At 43.4% G+C, this 20,404-nt stretch overlaps 1 protein-coding gene across 1 annotated transcript; it reads right to left on the bottom strand.

Annotated features, from left to right (window-relative positions):
* Positions 1 to 2,872: 2,872 nt before the first annotated feature.
* On the bottom strand, positions 2,873 to 18,218 carry LOC130849232 (pregnancy-associated glycoprotein 2-like). The gene is made up of 9 exons (XM_057727976.1): positions 18,166 to 18,218; positions 16,947 to 17,097; positions 15,851 to 15,968; positions 15,633 to 15,751; positions 14,235 to 14,428; positions 13,210 to 13,326; positions 4,700 to 4,841; positions 4,517 to 4,615; positions 2,873 to 3,025 (listed from the first exon to the last, which is right to left on the bottom strand). The coding sequence occupies exons 1-9, from the start codon at positions 18,216 to 18,218 to the stop codon at positions 2,873 to 2,875; spliced, it is 1,146 nt and encodes a 381-aa protein (XP_057583959.1).
* Between the last annotated feature and the right edge of the window lie 2,186 nt (positions 18,219 to 20,404).

Genomic DNA, 20,404 nt, shown 5'->3' with positions numbered 1-20,404 from the left:
AAATATTCTCCTAAAACACAATTTTAATGCAGTCAATTGTGTGTTGGCCTACCTATGTTGTGGACACTTTATATTTAATGGGTTTTAGGATGTCCCAGATTTTCCCTTTTCTAAGAAACTCTGAGGACTACATCCTTGTTATTTAAGTTTTGGGTACTTCTGATCAACTCTTTAGCACAAACCTGAGAAGCAAAATAGTTGGGACAAAGACCATACATATTTTAAGAACATCATCTCTGAGAAGATTGTACCAATATACACTCTTTCAAGAAGTGCTCAAGATCTGTTTAGTCTTGTTTTTTCCACCTTTTCTGTCACTGGTGGCTATAAATATCTTTGGTCTGCAATGGGTAAAGCACAAAATCGGTAGGTGGAAGAAGATTGTTGCTTTGAAGGTCAGACTTTGAGACTTCCCTGGCAGTCCAGTGGTTAAGATTCCATACTTCCAATTCAGGAGACGTGGGTTTGATCCCTGGTTGGAGAACTAAGACACCACACACTGTGCGATGTGGCCAAAAAAATAAGTTGATGAAGATCAGGATTTATCCTCATGTTGGTAGCACAGCCTACAAATGCGGAACCTGAAGAACACTGGGCTCATTAAGAGATAAAGCTCCAGTCCCAGGCCCTAGGCTCGTCTAGGGAAGCAAAGCCTGACTTTTTCTGGTTGATATGACTGTAAGCCCTGCTAACACAGTAGGTCTACCAACATGGATGCAGCAGTGTGTCCTAGTGGAAGCATCTACAAATTCATTCATTCATTTATTCAACATGTATTTCTTAAGGGTCTACTATGCACCTGACTCCTGTACTGGAGCCAGAAGAGAGGAAGAGACTTGCTTCATCTGTAGAATGGGGGTCATGTCCTCACAAGGGCTCATAGGGAGACAGTGAAATGGCATATATAATTAACCAGAGCTATTACTCTTACTCTTATTGGTGGTTTCTCACCAACAGAGAGACATTGCTTATGGTTCCATGAAGACAATTTGGATAATGAGTTTGAAAAACTGTTTACTTGTCTCCATTAAGCCCAGATCATGATATTTATAGTTAAAAAAATACCAGTTCTGCTCTCAACTTTCCCCCTTTATCAGCTTTGAAACTGGTCCTCTTTCACTCTCTTCAAGCTGTTCGTAATCCAGTGTCATCTCAAATGGACAAGGCACACATAATCATGGACATATGGCAGATCTACACACACATGGGAACTTCAGGGCTTAGGGGTGTGTGTCAGGGAGGGATGGCTAGACTAAAGTCAAAGCCCCCCAATTGTCCCTACCCCCAGACTTTCCCTGGCTCTCTGAAGAGCAAGCCCCTAACACCTCTGGCCTCCTACACACACCTCTCTTGTTTTCTACATCTGGCCATCTCCATTGGAAGTTGTCTCTTTATCTGTCCTCATGAACCAGTGGTGGGTTCCTAACCCAGCCCTCTATTCCTGGGGCCCACCACAGCACCTGGCACACAGTAGGTGCTCAGTAAAGTTGTACTGAATGAAAATATGAGGAAGGAAGGGAGATGTCCCTTTGGCTGATATTTGTCTTGCCTGAGTAAATGCCCAGACTATACAATGCATTCCGGGTGTGTTTTCCAGCTATTTATTTTTTCCAGCTCCTGCTCTCATCTGGGTCTCCCTTGACCTCTCACCCTTGCTGTCGCCAGTCTGGGCCTCTGCCTAGGGATTCCAGGTGGGTAGGAAGAAGTGCTGCTTCCACTCCAACTGTGCCAAACAATGGTGTGTCAAAACAAATAGTTTGTAGCTCTGCCCCTAGAGGATGCTCAGAAAGGCTGAAAGATTTATGCACCCTGGGTTTCCCTTTCCATGAATGGCATCTTCCTCAACAACCTTGGAACCCAAGGGAAGGAATATGCTGGGTCCTGGAAGGGTGGTGCTTGCTCAGAGTTCCACATGGGGCCATCACTTGGCAAGTAAGGGTGGAGAGGCCCCCCACAGTGGGTGGCAGAGAGCTGGTGACCTCAGTGGTGGGACAAAGGGGAACCATCTGAGCTTGAAAGGCCTCAACCAGAAATCCCCTGGAGCAGAAGGCCTCTGCCAAAGTTCTTCTGAGATGGGAAAAATAGAATCTATTTTTGTTACCCCTGACCATCCCTCTGAATGAGGAGGTGTCAAACTGGTTAGGGCTATCACCAATTCTTCCATGGTCTAGAACACCCACTTGCCACTTACTTTGGGGCTGCCTCTTCCCAGCTCCAGTCATGTGGTGCTGGAGGAAACTGGTAAAATCCTTGGGCAGGGCTACATGACCAAGGAAAGCCAATCATAGTACTCCATGAGTCTGCCTGGATGGATGGTCTAGGACTGGACACATGATCGCTCGGTGGACCAAACAGAGCCCTCCCTGCTACCTGGATGCTTTCTGAGCTGGCTTCCTTATGGGTTAGATGTCTGGCAGATATATGTGTGGAAGTCTGAGGGAAGAAAGTTGTCAGATTAAGAGGATCAAACATGAGAAAAGGGAAAGAGACTGGGAAGGATAGAATGAGCTGATGCCTTCTGATTTATTGGGTCCAGTCACTGACATGGGTGGATCTGCTCTGGTTCCTGTGTCCCATATCCTTACTATCCTTCCAGTAAGTGTCCCCTTTCCTTGAAGCCAGTTGGAGGTGGGCTCCTCTCACTTGGGGTTCAAATGATTTTAGATCCTGCCCAATTATGATGCATCTCCCTGACCCAAAGAGAGGCACCCATGTGTATTAGCATCATTGCAAATGGAATCCTTTATTCTTTCCTGAGAATAGGGCTTTGCAGAGCACCAGAGTCCTCCATCATCCCTGGTGGGAGTGCCTTATGTGTGAGTGAGTGTTTACTTGAGGTGAGCCTGATTGACTCCTGAAGCAGCCCCAGCATTTACACTGCGGGAGCCAGGCCAATCTTGTTGTTTCCCCGATCATAAACCGAAAAATACAGCCTCAGGAAAACATTACCCAGGATCCAGGTCTCCGCCCGTTTAAAGTTTTCTGTACCTCCACGAAAGTAGCTGAAGCAGTGGCCCTGATGACTCTGGGGGAGAGAGAAATATACTCCAGTCACCCTGAGCACTTATTTTCCAACCCCACCAGTATCCAAAGCCAGTGGCTTCTCAGTTGTATTTCCCTCCATTGGAAAGAAACAAGTGGCTCTCTCAGCAGCTGCATAAGTGGGGTGCCCATTCAGGGACAAGAACAGCCAAGACATGTATTTTCCCTGAGGAGGGGGGTTGGGGAGGGAAGGATTGTGAGTTTGGGATTAGCAGATTTATACTACCATATATATAGAGAATGGATAAACAACAAGGTCCTACTGTATAGCACAGGAAAATATATTCAATATCCCATGATAAACCGTAATGGAAAAGAATAGAGAAAATAATATAAATATATGCATAACAGTCATTTTTCTGTGCAGCAGAAATTAACACAGCATTATATATCAACTATACTTCAGTACAATTTAAAAAAAAGAAAGAAAGATAAAAAAGAATGTGAATGGCCTGTAGTTCCCCTGTTCTTTCCTTCTGACCCATGCTTGCTATTTCCTCTACAGAGAATGCATTTTCTTCTCCCTCGTCCCCACAACCTGCTCTTTAAGACTGTGCTCAGCCTCTCTAGGAAGACTTCCAGGACCCACGCTCACCCTCCCTAGCCAATTCAGTTTGGGTTGGATGACCTACCTTGATGCTCCTTGTCTGGAGCCCTCATCACTCCTAATCTGGCCAGGAAAACACTGGCTAAGGCCTTGGGGGTGCGATGTGCATAGAGTCCAGTGTAAATTTGCATCAACCCAAGCAGGTCTCCTCATGCCTCCATGAGGCTGGGGGATTCCAATTACTGAAATTCCCTGTCTTCCTCAAAGCCTTCTTTGATCCCATCAGCCTCGTCTGAACTCACATGGGGAGCTGACATTAAGCCTCAACCCTGTGCCGGGGCTGTGCTGTCATCATATACCTTTTACTCACATGAGCATCCAACCTCCCCACAGTGGAGTCCTGTAGCAAAACTCAGAGGGGGAACTGGAGTTTAACAAGGGGAAGTTGCAGCTGAGGACTAGGGGAAACATATAATTGATCATCCAACCAGGACAATTTTGAGATGGGAAGGGAGAATGTCAATCATTATGGTGGAAAACACACTGAGACTGTCCCCAGTCAACTCCACTTGTCACTTGGCCTATTTCAGGGATTGCTACAGCTGACATTCCGTGATCATCCATCTAAGGGCTCTGGTGGATCTAAAGCTCTTTGAGGGCAGAGACCCTTAGTGTTCCCCTCTCCTTGTGTCTCCCACCATGCCAGCATGCGGTGGTGTCCCCTTTTATTTCAAGATGATGAATGTCCCAGACTGCCTTTTACTCTCATGTATTTGATTTTGTGGGAGGCACTGGGTCAGCCACAGGGGCTCAGCAGCATCTGCGGTGGTTTGGCTTGGCCTCTAGTGGGACCCCTTTCTCCAGCACCATCCCAAGGGTTCCTGCAAGGCCCAGATTTGAGAACCAGCCCCAGGGTTGGCCCCTCACCTTTCTGATGTAGGTTTGAGGGGGCACTGGGTAATAGTGGCCGTTGATTGTGAAGAAGATGCTAGGCAGGTGCCTGATGTTGCTACATGGAACCACGTACTGTTAGAGAAAGAGGAGAGAGGTTGGCCCAGCTGATCCCTGGTGTGGAGAGCCCCAGAGTGAACCTGTGGCATGTCATTTCACCTCTTGACCGACAGGCCTGGCAGAGATGAGCTTCTGGATGGCGGTGACAATTCTAGTTGGGCCAAGCAGGTACGTGGTCCCGGTATCCAGAAGAGCCTGGCAGCCACGGAAACAGCCAACAACTACCTCGTTCATAGTGATGCTGAGAGACAGTGGGACAGTTAGTCACCAGGAACACTCTGAAGTCTCCCCTCAAAACTGTCCACTCCCTGAATGTCTTCAGAATAGCCCTTCAGCTCATGCTCTGACTGTTTTCCTTTGCTCTGGTCACATAAACTTCTTTGAGTTTATTTCAGTTCTTGAATGCACCAGGCTCTTGTTTCTCAGGGCCTTGGCACGTGCTGTTCTCCCTTCCTAGAAGACCCCCATCCCCTTTGTCTAGTCAATTTCTCTTCATCTGCCAGGTTCCAGCTTAAATGTCACTTTTTCAGGGAAGCCTTTCCCCCAGACTAGATAGGGCTCCTGTCTTGGTCACTCTGTCTATACTCTTCCTCATTTGTAGCAAGTGCCAATAAGTGGTAATTCATTATGTGTGTGACTTGTTTCATGTATCTCTGCCTCACTAGATGTAAGGGCAAGTTGTATCCTCAGTGCCTCCCTCAAGTGCCCAGCACACAGTGGATGCACAAGGTATGTTTGTTAAGTGAATGAATGAATGAAAGAGGAGTAACCAGAGACCTGTGTCCGGTGTGTGACCATTAATGCGTCAACCCACCCAGTGAAGATGCACTTTTTCTGGGGCACCAAATGCTCTGAGTGGTGGGGAGGGGATACAGGCTGCCCTCAGACAGGTCGTTTCCCAGCTTGGCCCCCTCACTTGGGTCAGACACTGAGGCCGCTGGCTACAAAATTCCCTCGCTTGCCCAAGGGACTGCCAAAATACCCATAAGCTTCTGTCTGAGGGTATCACATAGAATCCCATCAATTATTGTCACTTGTTCTCAGGCCTGTCATGGATCTCAGCTTCCTAATTTTCTCTGTCACAGCCCCTGCACCACTGTGTGCCCAGGAGGGGGAGGTTGATGGCAATGGGTAGGGGGAGTGTCTCTTTGTGTGAGTTGCTTTCAGGTCTCAAGAATGCAGCTAACCTTTCTCCCCTTCTGGGGAGCTTCCCCTAAGGAGATCGGTTTTCCCAGTTTGTCCAGGCCTTTGCCTATTTTTAAACTAGTGGTCTTCTGTACTAAGTAATCCCTTGGTCCTGGGTAGCCCTGGATATTTGGTCATCTTATCACAACTCTATTCAGGCTGGTGATATTCTCCCTGATCCTCTTTTCACCACACTTTAATGTCCTCATACCATTATCCCCAACTTACAGCACAGTGGGGGTAGCCCTCTTTGGGCTGCACACACCTCTCTGGACCATGTTCAGGAGAGACACAGCCCTGGGCAGGAGGCCTGGGGTAAGTATGAGCCCATGTGTGGTGTGTGTATCTGTGTGTTTGTGTGTGTCTGTATGTGTATCTGTATGTGTGTATCTGTGCATGACTGTGTGTCTCTGTCTGTGTGTGTGTTTGTGTGTGTATCTGTGTTTCTGTGTATGTTTATATGTGTCTCTGTGTATGATTGTACGAGGGTGAGTCAAAACTTATCTCCACACCATTTATATTCAAACTTCTCTTGGGAAATCCCTGCTGTGCATTTGTTAAGAATCCTCCTGCTGATTGGATTCCAAGATGGTGAAGTAGGAGGACATGCACTCACTCCCTCTTGCAAGAGCACCAGAATTATACTAACTGCTAAACAATCATCAACAGAAAGACACTGGAACTAACCAAAAAAGACACCCCACATCCAGAGACAAAGGAGAAGCCACAATGAGATGGAAGGTGGGGTATAATCATGTTAAAATCAAATCCCATAAATGCTCGATGGGTTACTCACAAGCTGGAGAACAGTTATAACACGAAGTCCACCCACTAAACTGAGGGTTCTGAGCCCTGTGTCAGGCTTCCCAACCTGGGGGTCTGGCAATGGGAGGAGGATTCCCCAGAGAATCAGACTTTGAAAGCTAGTGGGATCTGATTGCAGAACCTCCACAGGGCTGGGGGAAACAAAAACTCCACTCTTGGAGGACACACAAAAACTAGTGTGCTCACCAGGACCCAGGGGGAAGGAGCAATGACCCCATAGGAGACTGAACCAGACCTATCTGCTGGTGTTGCAGGTTTGCCTGCAAAGGTGGGGGGCAGCTGTGGCTCACCTAGGAGAGAGGGACCCTGCTGACAGGGGTTCTGGGAAGTGCTCATTGGTGTGAGCCCTTGCAGAGTCTGCCATTAGCCCCACCAAAGAGCCTTAAGCTCCAGTGCTGGGTAGCCTCAGGTCAAACAACTAGCAGGTGGGAAAAGAGCCCCACTCATTGACAGAGAAGATGACAAAAGTTTTACTGAGTCTGTCCACCCAGCCCAACCCACCATCAGTCCTTCCCATCAGGACACATGCATGAACTTTCTAGATAGCTTCCTCCACAAGAGGGCATACAGCAGTATCAAGCAGTATCAGCAATATTTTGTTTTGTGGAGCTGTAAACCACAGCCACAGAAAGAGAAAATGAAAAGGCAAAAGACTTTGTACCAGATAAAAAGACAAGATAAAACCCCAGAAAAACAACTAAATGAAGAGGAGATAGGAACCCTTCCAGGAAAACAATTCAGAATAATGATGGCAAAGATGATCCAGCACTTTGAAAAAAGACTGGATGCAAAGATAAAAAGTTGCAAAAAAGTTTACCAAAGACCTAGAAGAATTAAAGAACAAACAAGCAGAGACATGCAGCACAATAACCGAAATGAAAAATACACTAGAAGGAATCAACAGCAGATTAACTGAGGCAGAAGGGTGAATAAGTGACCTGGAAGACAGATAATCACTGATGCAGAAAATAATACAGAAAAAAGAATGAAAAGAACTGAAGACAGCCTCAGAGACCTCTGAGACACTGTTAAATGCACCAATATTCACATTATAGGGGTCCCAGAAGGAGAAGAGAAAGATAAAGGACCTGAGAAAATACTGGAAGAGATTATAGTTGAAAGCTTCCCTAACATGGGAAAGGAAATATCCACCCAAGTCTAGAAAGCACAGAGAGTCCCAGGCAGGATAAAGCCAAGGAGAAACCTGCCAAGACATATAGTAGTCAAATTGACAAAAATTAAAGACAGCGAAAATTTATTAAAAGCAACAAGGCAAAAATGACAAATAACATACAAGGGAACTCCCATAAGGTTAACAGCTAATTTCTCAGGAGGAACTCTGCAAGCCAGAAGGGAGTGGCACAATATATTTAAAGTGTTGAAAGGGAAGAACCTACAACCAAGAATACTCTACCCAGCAAGGATCCATTCAGATTTGACAGACTAATCAAAAGTTTTACAGAAAAACAACAGTTAAGAGAATTCAGCACCACCAAACCAGAACTACAACAAGTGCTAAAGGAACTTCTCTAAGTGAGAAACATAAGAGAAGAAAAGGACCTACAACAACAAAAACAAAACAATCAAGACAATGGTAATAGGGACATACATATTGATAATGACTTTGAATGTAAACGGACAAAATGCACCAACCAAAAAACACAGACTGGCTGAAAGGACACAAGAGCAAGGCCCATATATATGTTGTCTAAAAGAGACCTACGTCAGACCTAGAGAAACATACAGATGGAAAGTGAGGGGATGGAAAAAGATATTCCATGCAAATGGAAATCAAAAGAAAGCTGGAGTAGTGATACTCATACCAGGTAAAGTAGATTTTAACTAAAAAATGTTACAAAAGACAAGAAAGGACACTACATAAAGATCAAGGGATCAATCCAAGAAGAGGATATAACAATTATAAATATATATGTACCCAATATAGGAGCACCTCAACACATAAGGCAAATGCTGACAACTATGAAAAAGGAAATTGACAGTAACACAATAATAGTGGGAGACTTTAACACCCCACTTACACCAATACACAGATCATCCACACAGGAAATTAATAAGGAAACACAAGCTTGAAATGACACAATAAACCAGCTTGATTTAAGAGATATCTATAGGACATTACATCCAAAAACAGCAGATTACACGTTCTTCTCAAGTGCACATGGAACATTCTGCAGGATAGATCACATTTTGGGTCATAAATCAAGCCTTGGTAAATTTAAGAAAATTGAAATCATATAAAGCCTCTTTTCTGGCCACAAAGCTATGAGATTAGAAATCAATTACAGGAAAAAAACTTTAAAAAACACAAACAGATGGATGCTAAACAATATGCTACTAAATAAGCAACAGATCACTGAAGAAATCAAAGAGGAAATCAAAAACTACTTAGAGACAAATGGCAATGAAAACACAAAGATCCAAAACCTATGGGATTCAGCAAAAGCAGTTCTAAGAGGGAAGTTCATAGCAATACAATCCTACCTCAAGGAACAAGAAAAATCCCAAATAAACAATCTAACCTTACACCTAAAGAAACTAGAGAAAGAAGAGCAAACAAAACCCAAAGTGAGTAGACTGAGAGACATTGTAAAGATCAGAACAGAAATAAATGAAATAGAAGCAAAGAAAACAATAGCAAAAATCAATAAAACTAAAAGCTGGTTCTTTGAGAAGATAAATAAAATTGATAAACCTCTAGCAAGACTCATCAAGAAAAAGAGGAAGAGGACTGAAATCAATAAAATTAGAAATGAAACAGGAAAAGTTACAACAGCACCAGAGAAATAAAAAGCACCATAAGAGACAATTACAAGCAACTATATGCCAATAAAATGAACAACCTGGATGAAATGGAGAGATTCTTAGAAAGGTATAAGCTTCCAAGTCTGAATCTGGAAGAAGTAGAAAATATGAGCAGACCAATCACAAGTAATGAAATTGAAACTGTAATTAAAAATCTCCCAACAAACAAAAGTCCAGGCCAGATGGATTCACAGGTGAATTTTATGAATCATTTAGAGAAGAGCTAACACCCATCCTTCCCAAACTCTTCCAAAATTTTTCAGAGGAAGGAACACTCCCAAACTCATTTTATGAAGCCACCATCACCCTGATACCAAAACCAGACAAAGATACTACAAAAAAAGAAAATTATTGACCAATATCACTGATGAACTTAGATGCAAAAATCCGCAACAAAATCCTAGCCAACAGAATCCAACAACACATTCAAAGGATCATACACCATGATCAAGTGGGGTTTATCCTTGGAATGCAAAGATTCTTCAATATACACAAACCAATCAATGTGATACACCATATTAACAAACTGAAGGATAAAAACCACATGATAATCTCAATAGATGCAGAAAAAGCTTTTGACAAAATTCAACACCCATTTATAATAAAATCCCTCCAGAAGGTGGGCATAGGGGGAACTTACCTCAACATAATAAAGGTCATATATGACAAACCCACAGCAAACATCATTCTCAATGGTGAAAAACTGAAAGAATTCCCTCTAAGATCAGGAACAAGACAAGGATGTCCACTCTCGCCACTACTATTCAACACAGTTTTGGAAATTCTTGCCACAGCAATCAAAGAAGAAAAAGAAATAAAGGGAATCCAAATTGGAAAAGAAGAATTAAAATGGTCACTGTTTGCAGATGACATGATACTTTACATAGAAAATCCTAAAGATGTCACCAGAAAACTGCTTGAGCTAATCAATGAATTTGGTAAAGTTTCAGGATACAAAGTTAACACACAGGACTCTCTTGCATTTCTATACTCTAACAATGAAAGATCAGAAAGAGAAATTAAGGAAACAATCCCTTGCACCATTGCAACAAAGAGAATAAACTACCTAGGAATAAACCTAACAGAGCAGGCAAAAGACCTGTACTCAGAAAACTATAAGACACTCATGAAAGAAATCGAAGACGACACAAACAGATGGAGAAATATACCACGTTCTTGGATTGGAAGAATCAACATTGTGAAAATGACTATCCTACCCAAAGCAATTTGCAGATTCAATGCAATCCTGATCAAATTACCAATGGCATTTTTCACAGAACTAGAACAAGAAATTTTACAATTTGTATGGAAAAGCAAAAGACTCCAAATAGCCAAAGCAATCTTGGGAAGGAAAGACAGAGTTGGGGGAATCAGGCTTCCCAACTTCAGGCTATACTACAAGGCTACAGTGATCAAGACAGTATGGTACTGACACAAAAACAGAAATATGGATCAACGGAACCAGATGGAAAGCCCAGAGATAAACTATGGCCAACTAATCTATGACAAAGGAGGCAAGGATATACAATGGAGAACAGGCAGCCTCTTCAATATGTGGTGCTGGGAAAACTGGACAACTACAAGTAAAAGTATGAAATTAGAACATTCCCTAACACCATGCACAAAAATAAACTCCAAATGGATTAAAGACCTAAATGTAAGGCCAGACACTATAAAACTCCTAGAGGAAAACATAGGAAGACCAATCTTCAACATAAATCACAGCAAGATCTTCTTTGATGCACCCCCTAGAATAAAGGAAATAAAAACAAAAATAAATAATTGGGACCTAATGAAACAAAAGGTTCTGCACAACAAAGGAAACTATAAGGAAGACGAAAAGACAACCCTCAGAATGGGAGAAAATATTTGCAAATGAATCCACAGACAAAGGATGACTCTCCAAAATATATAAATAGTTCGTTCATGCAGCTCAATATAAAAAAAAAATGAACAACCCAATCAAAAAAAGGGCAGAAGACCTAAATAGGCATTTCTCCAAAGAAGACATATGAATGGTCAAGAGGCACATGAAAAGCTGCTCAACATTACTAATTATTAGAGAAAGGCAAATCAAAACTACAGTGAGATATCACCTCACATCAGTTGGAATGGGCATCATCAGAAAATCTACAAACAGAAAATTCTGGAGAGGGTGTGGAGACAAGGGAACACTCTTGCACTGTTGGTGGGAATGTAAATTGATACAGCCACTATGGCGAAGAGTATGGAGGTTCCTTGCAAAACTAAAAATAGTTACCATATGACCCAGCAATCCCACTGCTGGACATATACCCAAATAACACTATAATTCAAAAATACACATGCACGCCAATGTTTATTGCAGCACTATTTAAAATAACCAGGACATGGAAGCAACCTAAATGTCCATCAACAGATGAATGGATAAAAAGATGTGGTACATATACACAATGGACTATTACTCAGCTGTAAAAAGCAATGAAACTGGGACATTTTTAGAGACATGGATGGACCTAGAGACTGTCATACAGAGTGAAGTGAGTCAGAAAGAGAAATACAAACATCGTATATACACAAATATATGTGGACTACAGAAAAACGGTACAAATCAACTGGTTTGCAAGGCAGAAATAGAGACCCAAATATAGAGAACAAACTATGGACACCAAGTGGGGAAAGCAGGGAGGGTTGGGGGGAATGAATTGGGAGATTGGGATACCAAATTTTATACTCTAAATATGTGCAATTTATTGTATGTTAACTGTATCTCAATAAAAGTTCTTAAAAAAAAAAGGAAGAAGAAGAAGAATCTGCCTGCCAATGCAGGGGACATGGGTTTGATCCATAGGCCAGGAGGCTCTCACATGCTGCGGAGTAACTAAGCCCATGCATCACGACTACTGAAGCCTGCATGCTTACAGCTCATGTTCTGCAACAAAAGAATCCTCCACAATGGGAAGTCCACACACCGCAATGAAGAGTAGCCACTGCTCACCACAAGTAGACAAAGCCTGTGCAGCAACAAAGATCCAACACAGCCAAAACTAGATACATAAATAAATGAATTAAAACCAATAAACAAATAAATTTCTGTTGGCTGCACTGTATTATTAGAACTTTCTGTTCAAGTCTACTGTCTCCCAAGTCACTGCTGTGCAAGGGTGAATGTGTTACATCAATTCCTTTGTTGTTGTGCTACAAGAACAAATGGATCCCTCACTTATGATGTGCAAGAAAGAGGGACAGTATGCAGTGATTCTTATTTTTTGGTCTGAGGGTGTACCTGGTGCCATTATTAATTGAAGACTGTGTGCACAGTATGGGGATAGTGTTTTGTTGTGAAAAAGTGTATATGAATGGATAGAGAAGTTCAAGGTAAGCCACACAAGTGTTAGCCATCAAGAATGAGCCAGATGCCTGTGCACGTGAAGATGTGAAGACAGTGGTGCTTCCTGGCCCGCAGCTCAGCATATAACATTTTTTTTTTTTTTGCATATAACATTTTTTAATGAGGGAATATGAAAGCTTACTGGCCGATGGACAAAATATATTGAAAAGCAAGTAGATTACTTAAAAAAAAAATGATGGAATTGTGTTTTCTAAAGGATAATTAAAATAAATTCTACAGGCCGAGTGAGGATACATTTTGACTTACCTTCATATGTGTGTCTTTGTGGGTGCAGTATATGTATCTTTGTGTGACTGTGTCTGTGTGTGCATGTGTGTGTGTCTGATGTGTTCATGTGCCTGTGTTTGAGCATCCCTTAGGATGGCCCTCAGAGGGAGAAGCTTACCGGTTCATGGTTATCTGCCAGTAGTGAGTCCGGGACACTGGTATCCACCTGAGCTTTCCTTTGTGGTAGCTGTGGTCCACCCCACCAAACATCACCACACTGCCATTCTCCTTCTGGCTGAGGAGAGAAGGAAGAGGAAGGGTTCCTTGTCAGAGAATGATGCCACTTACAGTCTGAGGGCTGAGCTTATCCACCCATCAGAACCAGTGCTATTGTCCCCATTTTACAGATGTGGAAATTGAGGCACAGAGGGATTGAGTACCTGACCAAGATTGGACACCAACTAATGAGTGCCAAAAAAGAGGTTCAAAGCTGGGCAGCTAGTCAGGCTCAGACCACCCAGCCTTCTAAAGAGGGACTGGTCTCCTAGAGATACCCACAGAGGACATCATGCTTGAGGGATTTAGCTTCCCCTTTGTGTAGCCTGTCATCTGTCAAAATAGCTGAGGCTAGAATGTACTAAGGGTGGGGGTTGAGGCTCACCCTGGTTTGGCTTCACCGGCCTGTGACTTGTGCCACCCATGCGCCCCCACACTCAGCAGGCGCCTTCACCTCTGCTATCCCTGTTTTGAAATTCCTAATACTTTTTGAGCAAGAGGTTCAAAAAGTGCACAATTTCATTTTGCACTGGGTCCTGCCAATTGTCTAGCTGGTCCTGGGCTCCAGGTAAAATGTTAGTGAGGAAGAAAACATTCCTGCCATCCCTCTCCTACCTCCATATCAAATCCATCAGCAAATCCTGTTAACATTTCCTCCAACCTGTAGGCTGACATCTTCCATTGCTCTCACTCTTCCCTACGCCCTGGAGCAAGCTGCTGCCCTTGAGCCCATGAGCATGGTTGTGTTCCAATAAAACTTTATTTACAAAAAACATTTTTTAGTCCTCATGTGGCCCTGGGGCCATAGTTATGCTTGGCTAGACTGTCTCTCAGGAAAATTCTGGACCAGGTGGTCTATAATTTTTCATGCAATTGAAAGCATCTTAGAGCTGATTTAGAGAGAGGGCTAGTCCAATTCAGACTTACGTGCTCAAGTAGAAGGCAAAGACAGGCTGAGAAATGATGCCTTGTGTCTTCATGTTGTCAAAGACAGGGGTGGTCCATTGTAGAGCGAGGCTGGGGTAGCCCAGGCCCACAATGCCATCAAAGGGTGCTTTCTCAAACCCAATCAGCGTATTGCTCAGGCCAAATATCTGGCCCAGGATGACAAGGTTCCCGATCTATGGGAGAGGAGAGTGTTCCCACATAAAGGTATGGGATGTGGGTCTGGGAATGGGCTTGGATAGAGATGCCATTAGCACCTCAGAAAAGACCTGAAGCCTGGCTATGCCCTGGGTAGACCTCAGATGTTTAGACCAAGCTGGGACAGGAATTTGGGTTCCATTTGTGCAGACCTGTGGATTTCAACCAACACTTGCTCCTCTTGCACACAGCATCTGATGTGAGTCAAAATGGCCTCATGCCTTCTGTATAGATTGGGAAATGGAGACTCAGGAGAGGACCAAATGGTTCCCACTTGAGGATAAAATGGGGAGAGAGCAGGGTAGTCTTCTCTTTGGCATCACTATTGTCAGATGACAGAAATGGACTGAATTCATTGCAATGTATTGTGGATTCTGTGTTGACCCAGGAAGACAGACGCCCATTATACAATGTTGCTACCGGGGTTCTTATGAAAATTATCCCTGGAAACACACTTTGGGGGATGTGCATGTGTGTTTGTGTGTGAGGGAGAGAGAGAGAGAGAGAGAGAGTACTTAACCCCTCTGGGGGAGGCAGACCATAATTTTTGTTAGAGTCCCAAAGGCCCCCTAGAATGAGAACACGTTTATCAGACCCTTCCCACATTTTTGGTCCCCTGCTTACTCTGCTCAGATGCCTGAAGCCCTCAGAGCCCCCAGGGTCCCAATATCAGTTTTATCCTGTCCCTAAATAACCCACACCTGTACAAATCTTGACTGCCCAGCCCGGCTTCACCGCTTACAGTATGCATGACCTTAGCAAGGCCTTGGCTCTCTGTACCTCAGTTCCCTCCTCTGTATAATGAAGCTACTCATAGTACTTGCTGTGTGGGGTTGTTGCAGGAATAAACACCTCATTACCATGAAAGTGCCTGGCATATTCTGAGAATAAAAAAGTGGGTGTTTTTTTCCCCTCTCTCCCTGCTCCCAACAAAATGAACCTTGAGCTGCTCATGGACGAAGAGCTGCGAATCCACACCACAAGCCACCCTCTAGGTTACCCATACTGGGAGTTTTTGTTTCAGCAGCGGTGCTGTCTCCCCAGAGACATGCACTGCAGGGTGGGGGCAATTCACTTAGGGAGTTTGGAAAAGAAGGGCCCTCCCAGTTGGTCCTGAATCTGTATTGTAAGTATTGGTTGCTCCCAGGGCCAGCCCTGACTCAGTTTCTTGTTTCCAGTTACCTGAACAGTGTCATGGCCAAGATATCCAAAAATCCTCCCAGAGATGTAGGTGAGGTTGAATGTCCAGGGTGAGAGCTGGCAGGTGGTGGATGAGTGAGGGTTGAAGAGCTTGTGTGTACCTAAAGACACAATTGATGAGTGTTGCTCAGGTGACAAGGATGGAGAAGGGGCTGGAAGGGGAGTAAAAGATGATGGGGGTAGTGGAGGTGGGTACTCACGGCAGGCGGGACTGTAGCAGTTGACAGAAGGCACCCACAAGTCAGATGAGCCAGTGTCAAAGATGACCCTGAACTCTTGAGGGGGCGTTCCAATGGTGATGTTGCCAATGTAGGTCAGCTAGGGAGGTCAGGGTGTGGTGGTTAGGGCAGGACTGGCTCCCCAGGCCACCCTTGATTCCTGGAGTGCTGCCTCTCTAGAGGTTTCCCATGTCTCCTGAAATCAATTTACAACCACCCACCTCAAAGGCTCTGCTCAGACTGGTGCTTTCATTGGATTTTTTATTTTTGTATTTTTTTTTTTTCTTTTGTCTGTGAGTGACCTTAGTTCCCTGACCAGGGATCAAACTCGCGCTCCCTGTAGTAGAAGTGCACTCTTAACCACAGGACCTCTGGGGAAGTCCCAGTGCCTTCATTTGAGAAGCTGTCCAATCTCCCTTTCAAGGCCCAGCCTGAGTGATTGATTCTCCAGATGACCCTCCTAGGTCACCCTGAGTCACTTCCTCTAAACTCAAACCATATCCTGTCAATGCCACACAGTTGGCCCTTTTATTGGACATGTATTTACCCTTTTCCTATGACTCAGGGTGCATATACATTATTCAAGGAGAGATAAGACCTTTTTCAAAGTCAATAACAATAACCAGAGTGTGAGATTGTTAAGGCGTCATAGGCCATAGGGGTCACTAACATTTTCCTGTTGTCCTTCTTGGATCTGCGGAGGCTGACCTTCTTCTGCCCAGGGTTTCAAACTTGATATGCAGTTGGCTTTATCTTTTGATCAGACATGACTCACCTTTTACCAGTAACTCTGTGGTTCACTTAGTTGAGAAAGTATAATCTCCCTCAAATAATGACATATCTTTGGCATGAAATGAATGTTTACCTGCTCTGTGGTTATTGCTGGGCCCAGTCACTACAGACCAAGAGCTGAGGATGACAATGCCTTCTCCTCTGGGAATGGGGTCACTGATCCCCAGTGTTTCTGCTTCCTGTAGGAGCTGCAGCCCCAACATTCATCTGGTACCTCCAGATGATCACCAGTGCTAGGCCAGGAAGCAGGGGGCACTGTGGAGCACCATCCTCCCAACACACTCACATCCATGTGGTTCCTCAGGGGATGAAGAGAAAATTTTGTGTCATCAGCGGCATTCTGGGACCACTCATCACTGTTCTCCTCTTGGAAACTTGTCAGCAGATTTTTTTCCCTGAGGGTTTCTCTCATGGTCTTGATCTTCATTAAAGGGATTCTTTCACTGAACATTGAGAAAAGGACATAAAGAAGGGACAGCAATCAGCTGTCCATGTTATTGTATGACTGTCATGCCTTGCATTGTAATGGCACTGGGTATTTTCCCAGCATTTTTATGAGTGTCACATTCTTCTCAGGACGCTGTGCAAAGAGCAGCATAAAGACCTTGCTTTGAATACATGTTCTGCTTTGTAATCTTGAGTAAGTAAAATGAGCATTTGAAGTCTCAGTTTCCTCAACGGTAAAAATATGGATTATAATAACCCACATCCCCCATATAGGTTGTTGTGGGTATTGAGTGAGATGATGGATATAATGGACCTGATATGTAGGAAGTCTCAACAATGACAGCCATTACCATTGCTATTGCCATCCCACTCTATTTTTTTCAAAGAAACTCTGGGAGGATGTAGAAAGGGAATCATTTTCCTCTTTTAACAGGGGAGGTGTTTGAAATGCAGGGAGGTTGTGTCTTGACTGTAGTCGCACTGCTTGTTAAAGGTAAAACAGCCTAGAAGTACCCTTCCTGATCTTTCTCCAGGGCTCAAGCAGAAGAGATGTGAGAGCGGAAGCCAAGGGATATGGAATAAATTAGGGAAATTAAGAGGCTAGAGAAGCAAGAAAGAGTCAAAATAGGAAGAAACAATATCAGAGAATACTTCATGCACAGAGACAGCCAAAGTGATGGAGAGATAAAAGGGAGAGATATAGAGGTGAAGACACAGACACATTAATACTGAAATGGAGAGAGAGAATAGAGAAGACCTAGAAGCTAATACAAGAGAAATGCTGTTCCATAGGACCACACCTACTGTTGCAGAGGTTGTGCACCGAACAATACCAAGTAGTGCCATTTTCACACAGGCACCCCAGAGTTGTGCAACCCAGCAGGCCCACCAAAAAACACTTGATTTCCATGGCAAGGTATTCATCTATAAGGGGGAGATGAACTTAAAGACTGCCAGGGAATTATTTTATTTCCTTCTAACACTGATGGGTGGAAGAGTATGAGAACAAGAAATAACCTAGAAAGGGAGATAATGCCACTTATAAACCCTGTACTTACATGACTAGGCACTCTGAGAGGGCCACCAGCTGGAGAATAACAAACCACTTCATTCTTCGTGCCTTTGTCCAAGTATTAAGGAACAAGTAAGTTCTGAGCATGCAGTGGTGACCAAGAGCTCCTAGTTATATATGCTCTGACCTGCCCTAATTGTCCCCTTCAGGCCACTAATGGATCAGATAAGAAATATGAACCACTCAATAAAATCTCCACCTCCATTTGTGTCCATGGGGAGTGGACTTAGAACATTCTCAGAATACAGAGATTTCTACTGTAATCTCTTCCTTGGGGCATGGCTGCAAAATCAAACTGAACAACATGGACTAACTAAAAGTGGGGAGACTCTTGCCAACTTGGAGATAAAACAATGCTACAAACGTAATAAAAGAACAGGCTAGGGAGAAAGTTTGACATTCCTGACTCATGCAGTCTTCCTAGCAACTTAATGAGTTGTGCCTTGCTGGGCTTAGTTGGAGAGGAGATTGCTAGGAGGAAAAGAGGTCAAATGGCAAAGTGAAGACTTGAGGGGCAGCCCAGTGACATAAAAGTGAGTGGCTTTATGTAATAGGATAATGGTACAGAGCAGGGGAACTTATGATGCCAATCTGCATCAAAAATCTAGGCTAGAGTAGTATTACTATTGCAGAGTTCCACTATTGGAAAGAATATGATGCATACATCCACACGATACTTTATATCATTCAACAAACATATACAGAGCACCCTGTGTGCTGGGGTCTGGATTAGATGCTGGAAAGTCAAAGTCGACTAAGGCACAGGTGGTCCTTATCTTCAGGGAGCTAGCAGTCTAGGGCAGTTCCCACAAACTCATGGCCCAGGAGGCAAGAGAAATGAATGGAAGGTGTCATCGGGCATCATGGACATGGCACAGGCAGCACATGCCCTACTAGTGGGGGCAGCCACTCCTCAGCTCCAACCAGTGTCTGCTACGATGGAAAGCAGCCTGGTAGGCCAAGTTTTCAAGAGAAGTCCGAAGTCTGGACATTTATGTAAAATTACCTGTTTTTAAATGTTAGCAACTAATTTTATTTTTCTTCTTCACAACACTTCATGTGAGGCAAACCTGCAACAACTGTGTACGGGATTCAACCTGTAGACTCTGCAGATTTTTATTTCTGTCCTGGAGTTAGGAGTAGAGAAGGGACTGAAAGGGATTTCAATTCATATTGCTTGAAAGAATAAGAGACTGAATGCATCTTAACCATGTTAATTTTCCTTCTATTTGTAAAGAAAAATCACCAGGATCATGTGAACCAATGAATTTATTAATGTGCACCTGCTAAGAATCTGATATAATTCCCCAATAGGATCTAGTCCTTGAAAAATTTTGTCTACCACACATAATATAGAAAGGAATACTTTTTAAGGTCGTATCTCTCAAAGAAGACATAAAAGACGACTCTTAGCTCCTGCTCAGCCTACCATGAACAGGCTACCTGTTAAACTGTGATTCCAGCCAAAGTAAAGACAATGGAGTTTTATGTCTCCTAGGATTCCCAGGGACCAGGTGTCCCTGTGGGAGATCTATCCAGGCCTGACCCCTGGGTAGAACAATGGGAGGCTGGCCTGGTCACCAGGTGGGTGATAGATGAGGTTTTGCACATACCTACTCATTTTTACAAGTTGTTAAAATTCAGTTTCTGTGGTTCCATCCCTACATAGGTGATTTGACAGCATCTAGCAAGTGACACAAAAAAAATACTATTTAGCTCAGTAATTCTACTTCTAGGAATCTATCCCAAAGATATACTGGCAGAAATACAAGAAGATATACACATAAAGTATTCACTGCAACATTGTTTATAAAATCAAAAGATTAGAAACATACCTGAAGTGGCTGTCTCTGGGGGAGTGTTGAATTAGGCATAGGGCATCTGAACAATTGGTTATAATGAGGATGGAGGGAGGTGTAGAATGGGTGAGATCTTCAGTGTATACACTTTAGCTTTTAAAAAGGAGGGACCAGAAAAGTGCTTATGGTTTGTTGTATATATATATATATATATATATATATATATATATATATGAAAAAGTGGAAGAATAAACCAAACACTAATAAAAATTTTAATTTATGGGGGAGGGGCAGTGATAGAAGTGAGATTTTTTCTTCTTTTATAATTTGACTTTATAACCATGTAAATTTGTAACAGAATCCAAAAATAGATACATAAACACACCTATCAAAATTGAGAACTAAGATAAATGAGCTAATTCTATC

This window comes from Hippopotamus amphibius, chromosome 3 (assembly GCF_030028045.1).
Source record: "Hippopotamus amphibius kiboko isolate mHipAmp2 chromosome 3, mHipAmp2.hap2, whole genome shotgun sequence".
Classification (NCBI taxonomy): domain Eukaryota; kingdom Metazoa; phylum Chordata; class Mammalia; order Artiodactyla; family Hippopotamidae; genus Hippopotamus; species Hippopotamus amphibius.
This window is presented reverse-complemented; position numbering and strand designations above follow the sequence as displayed.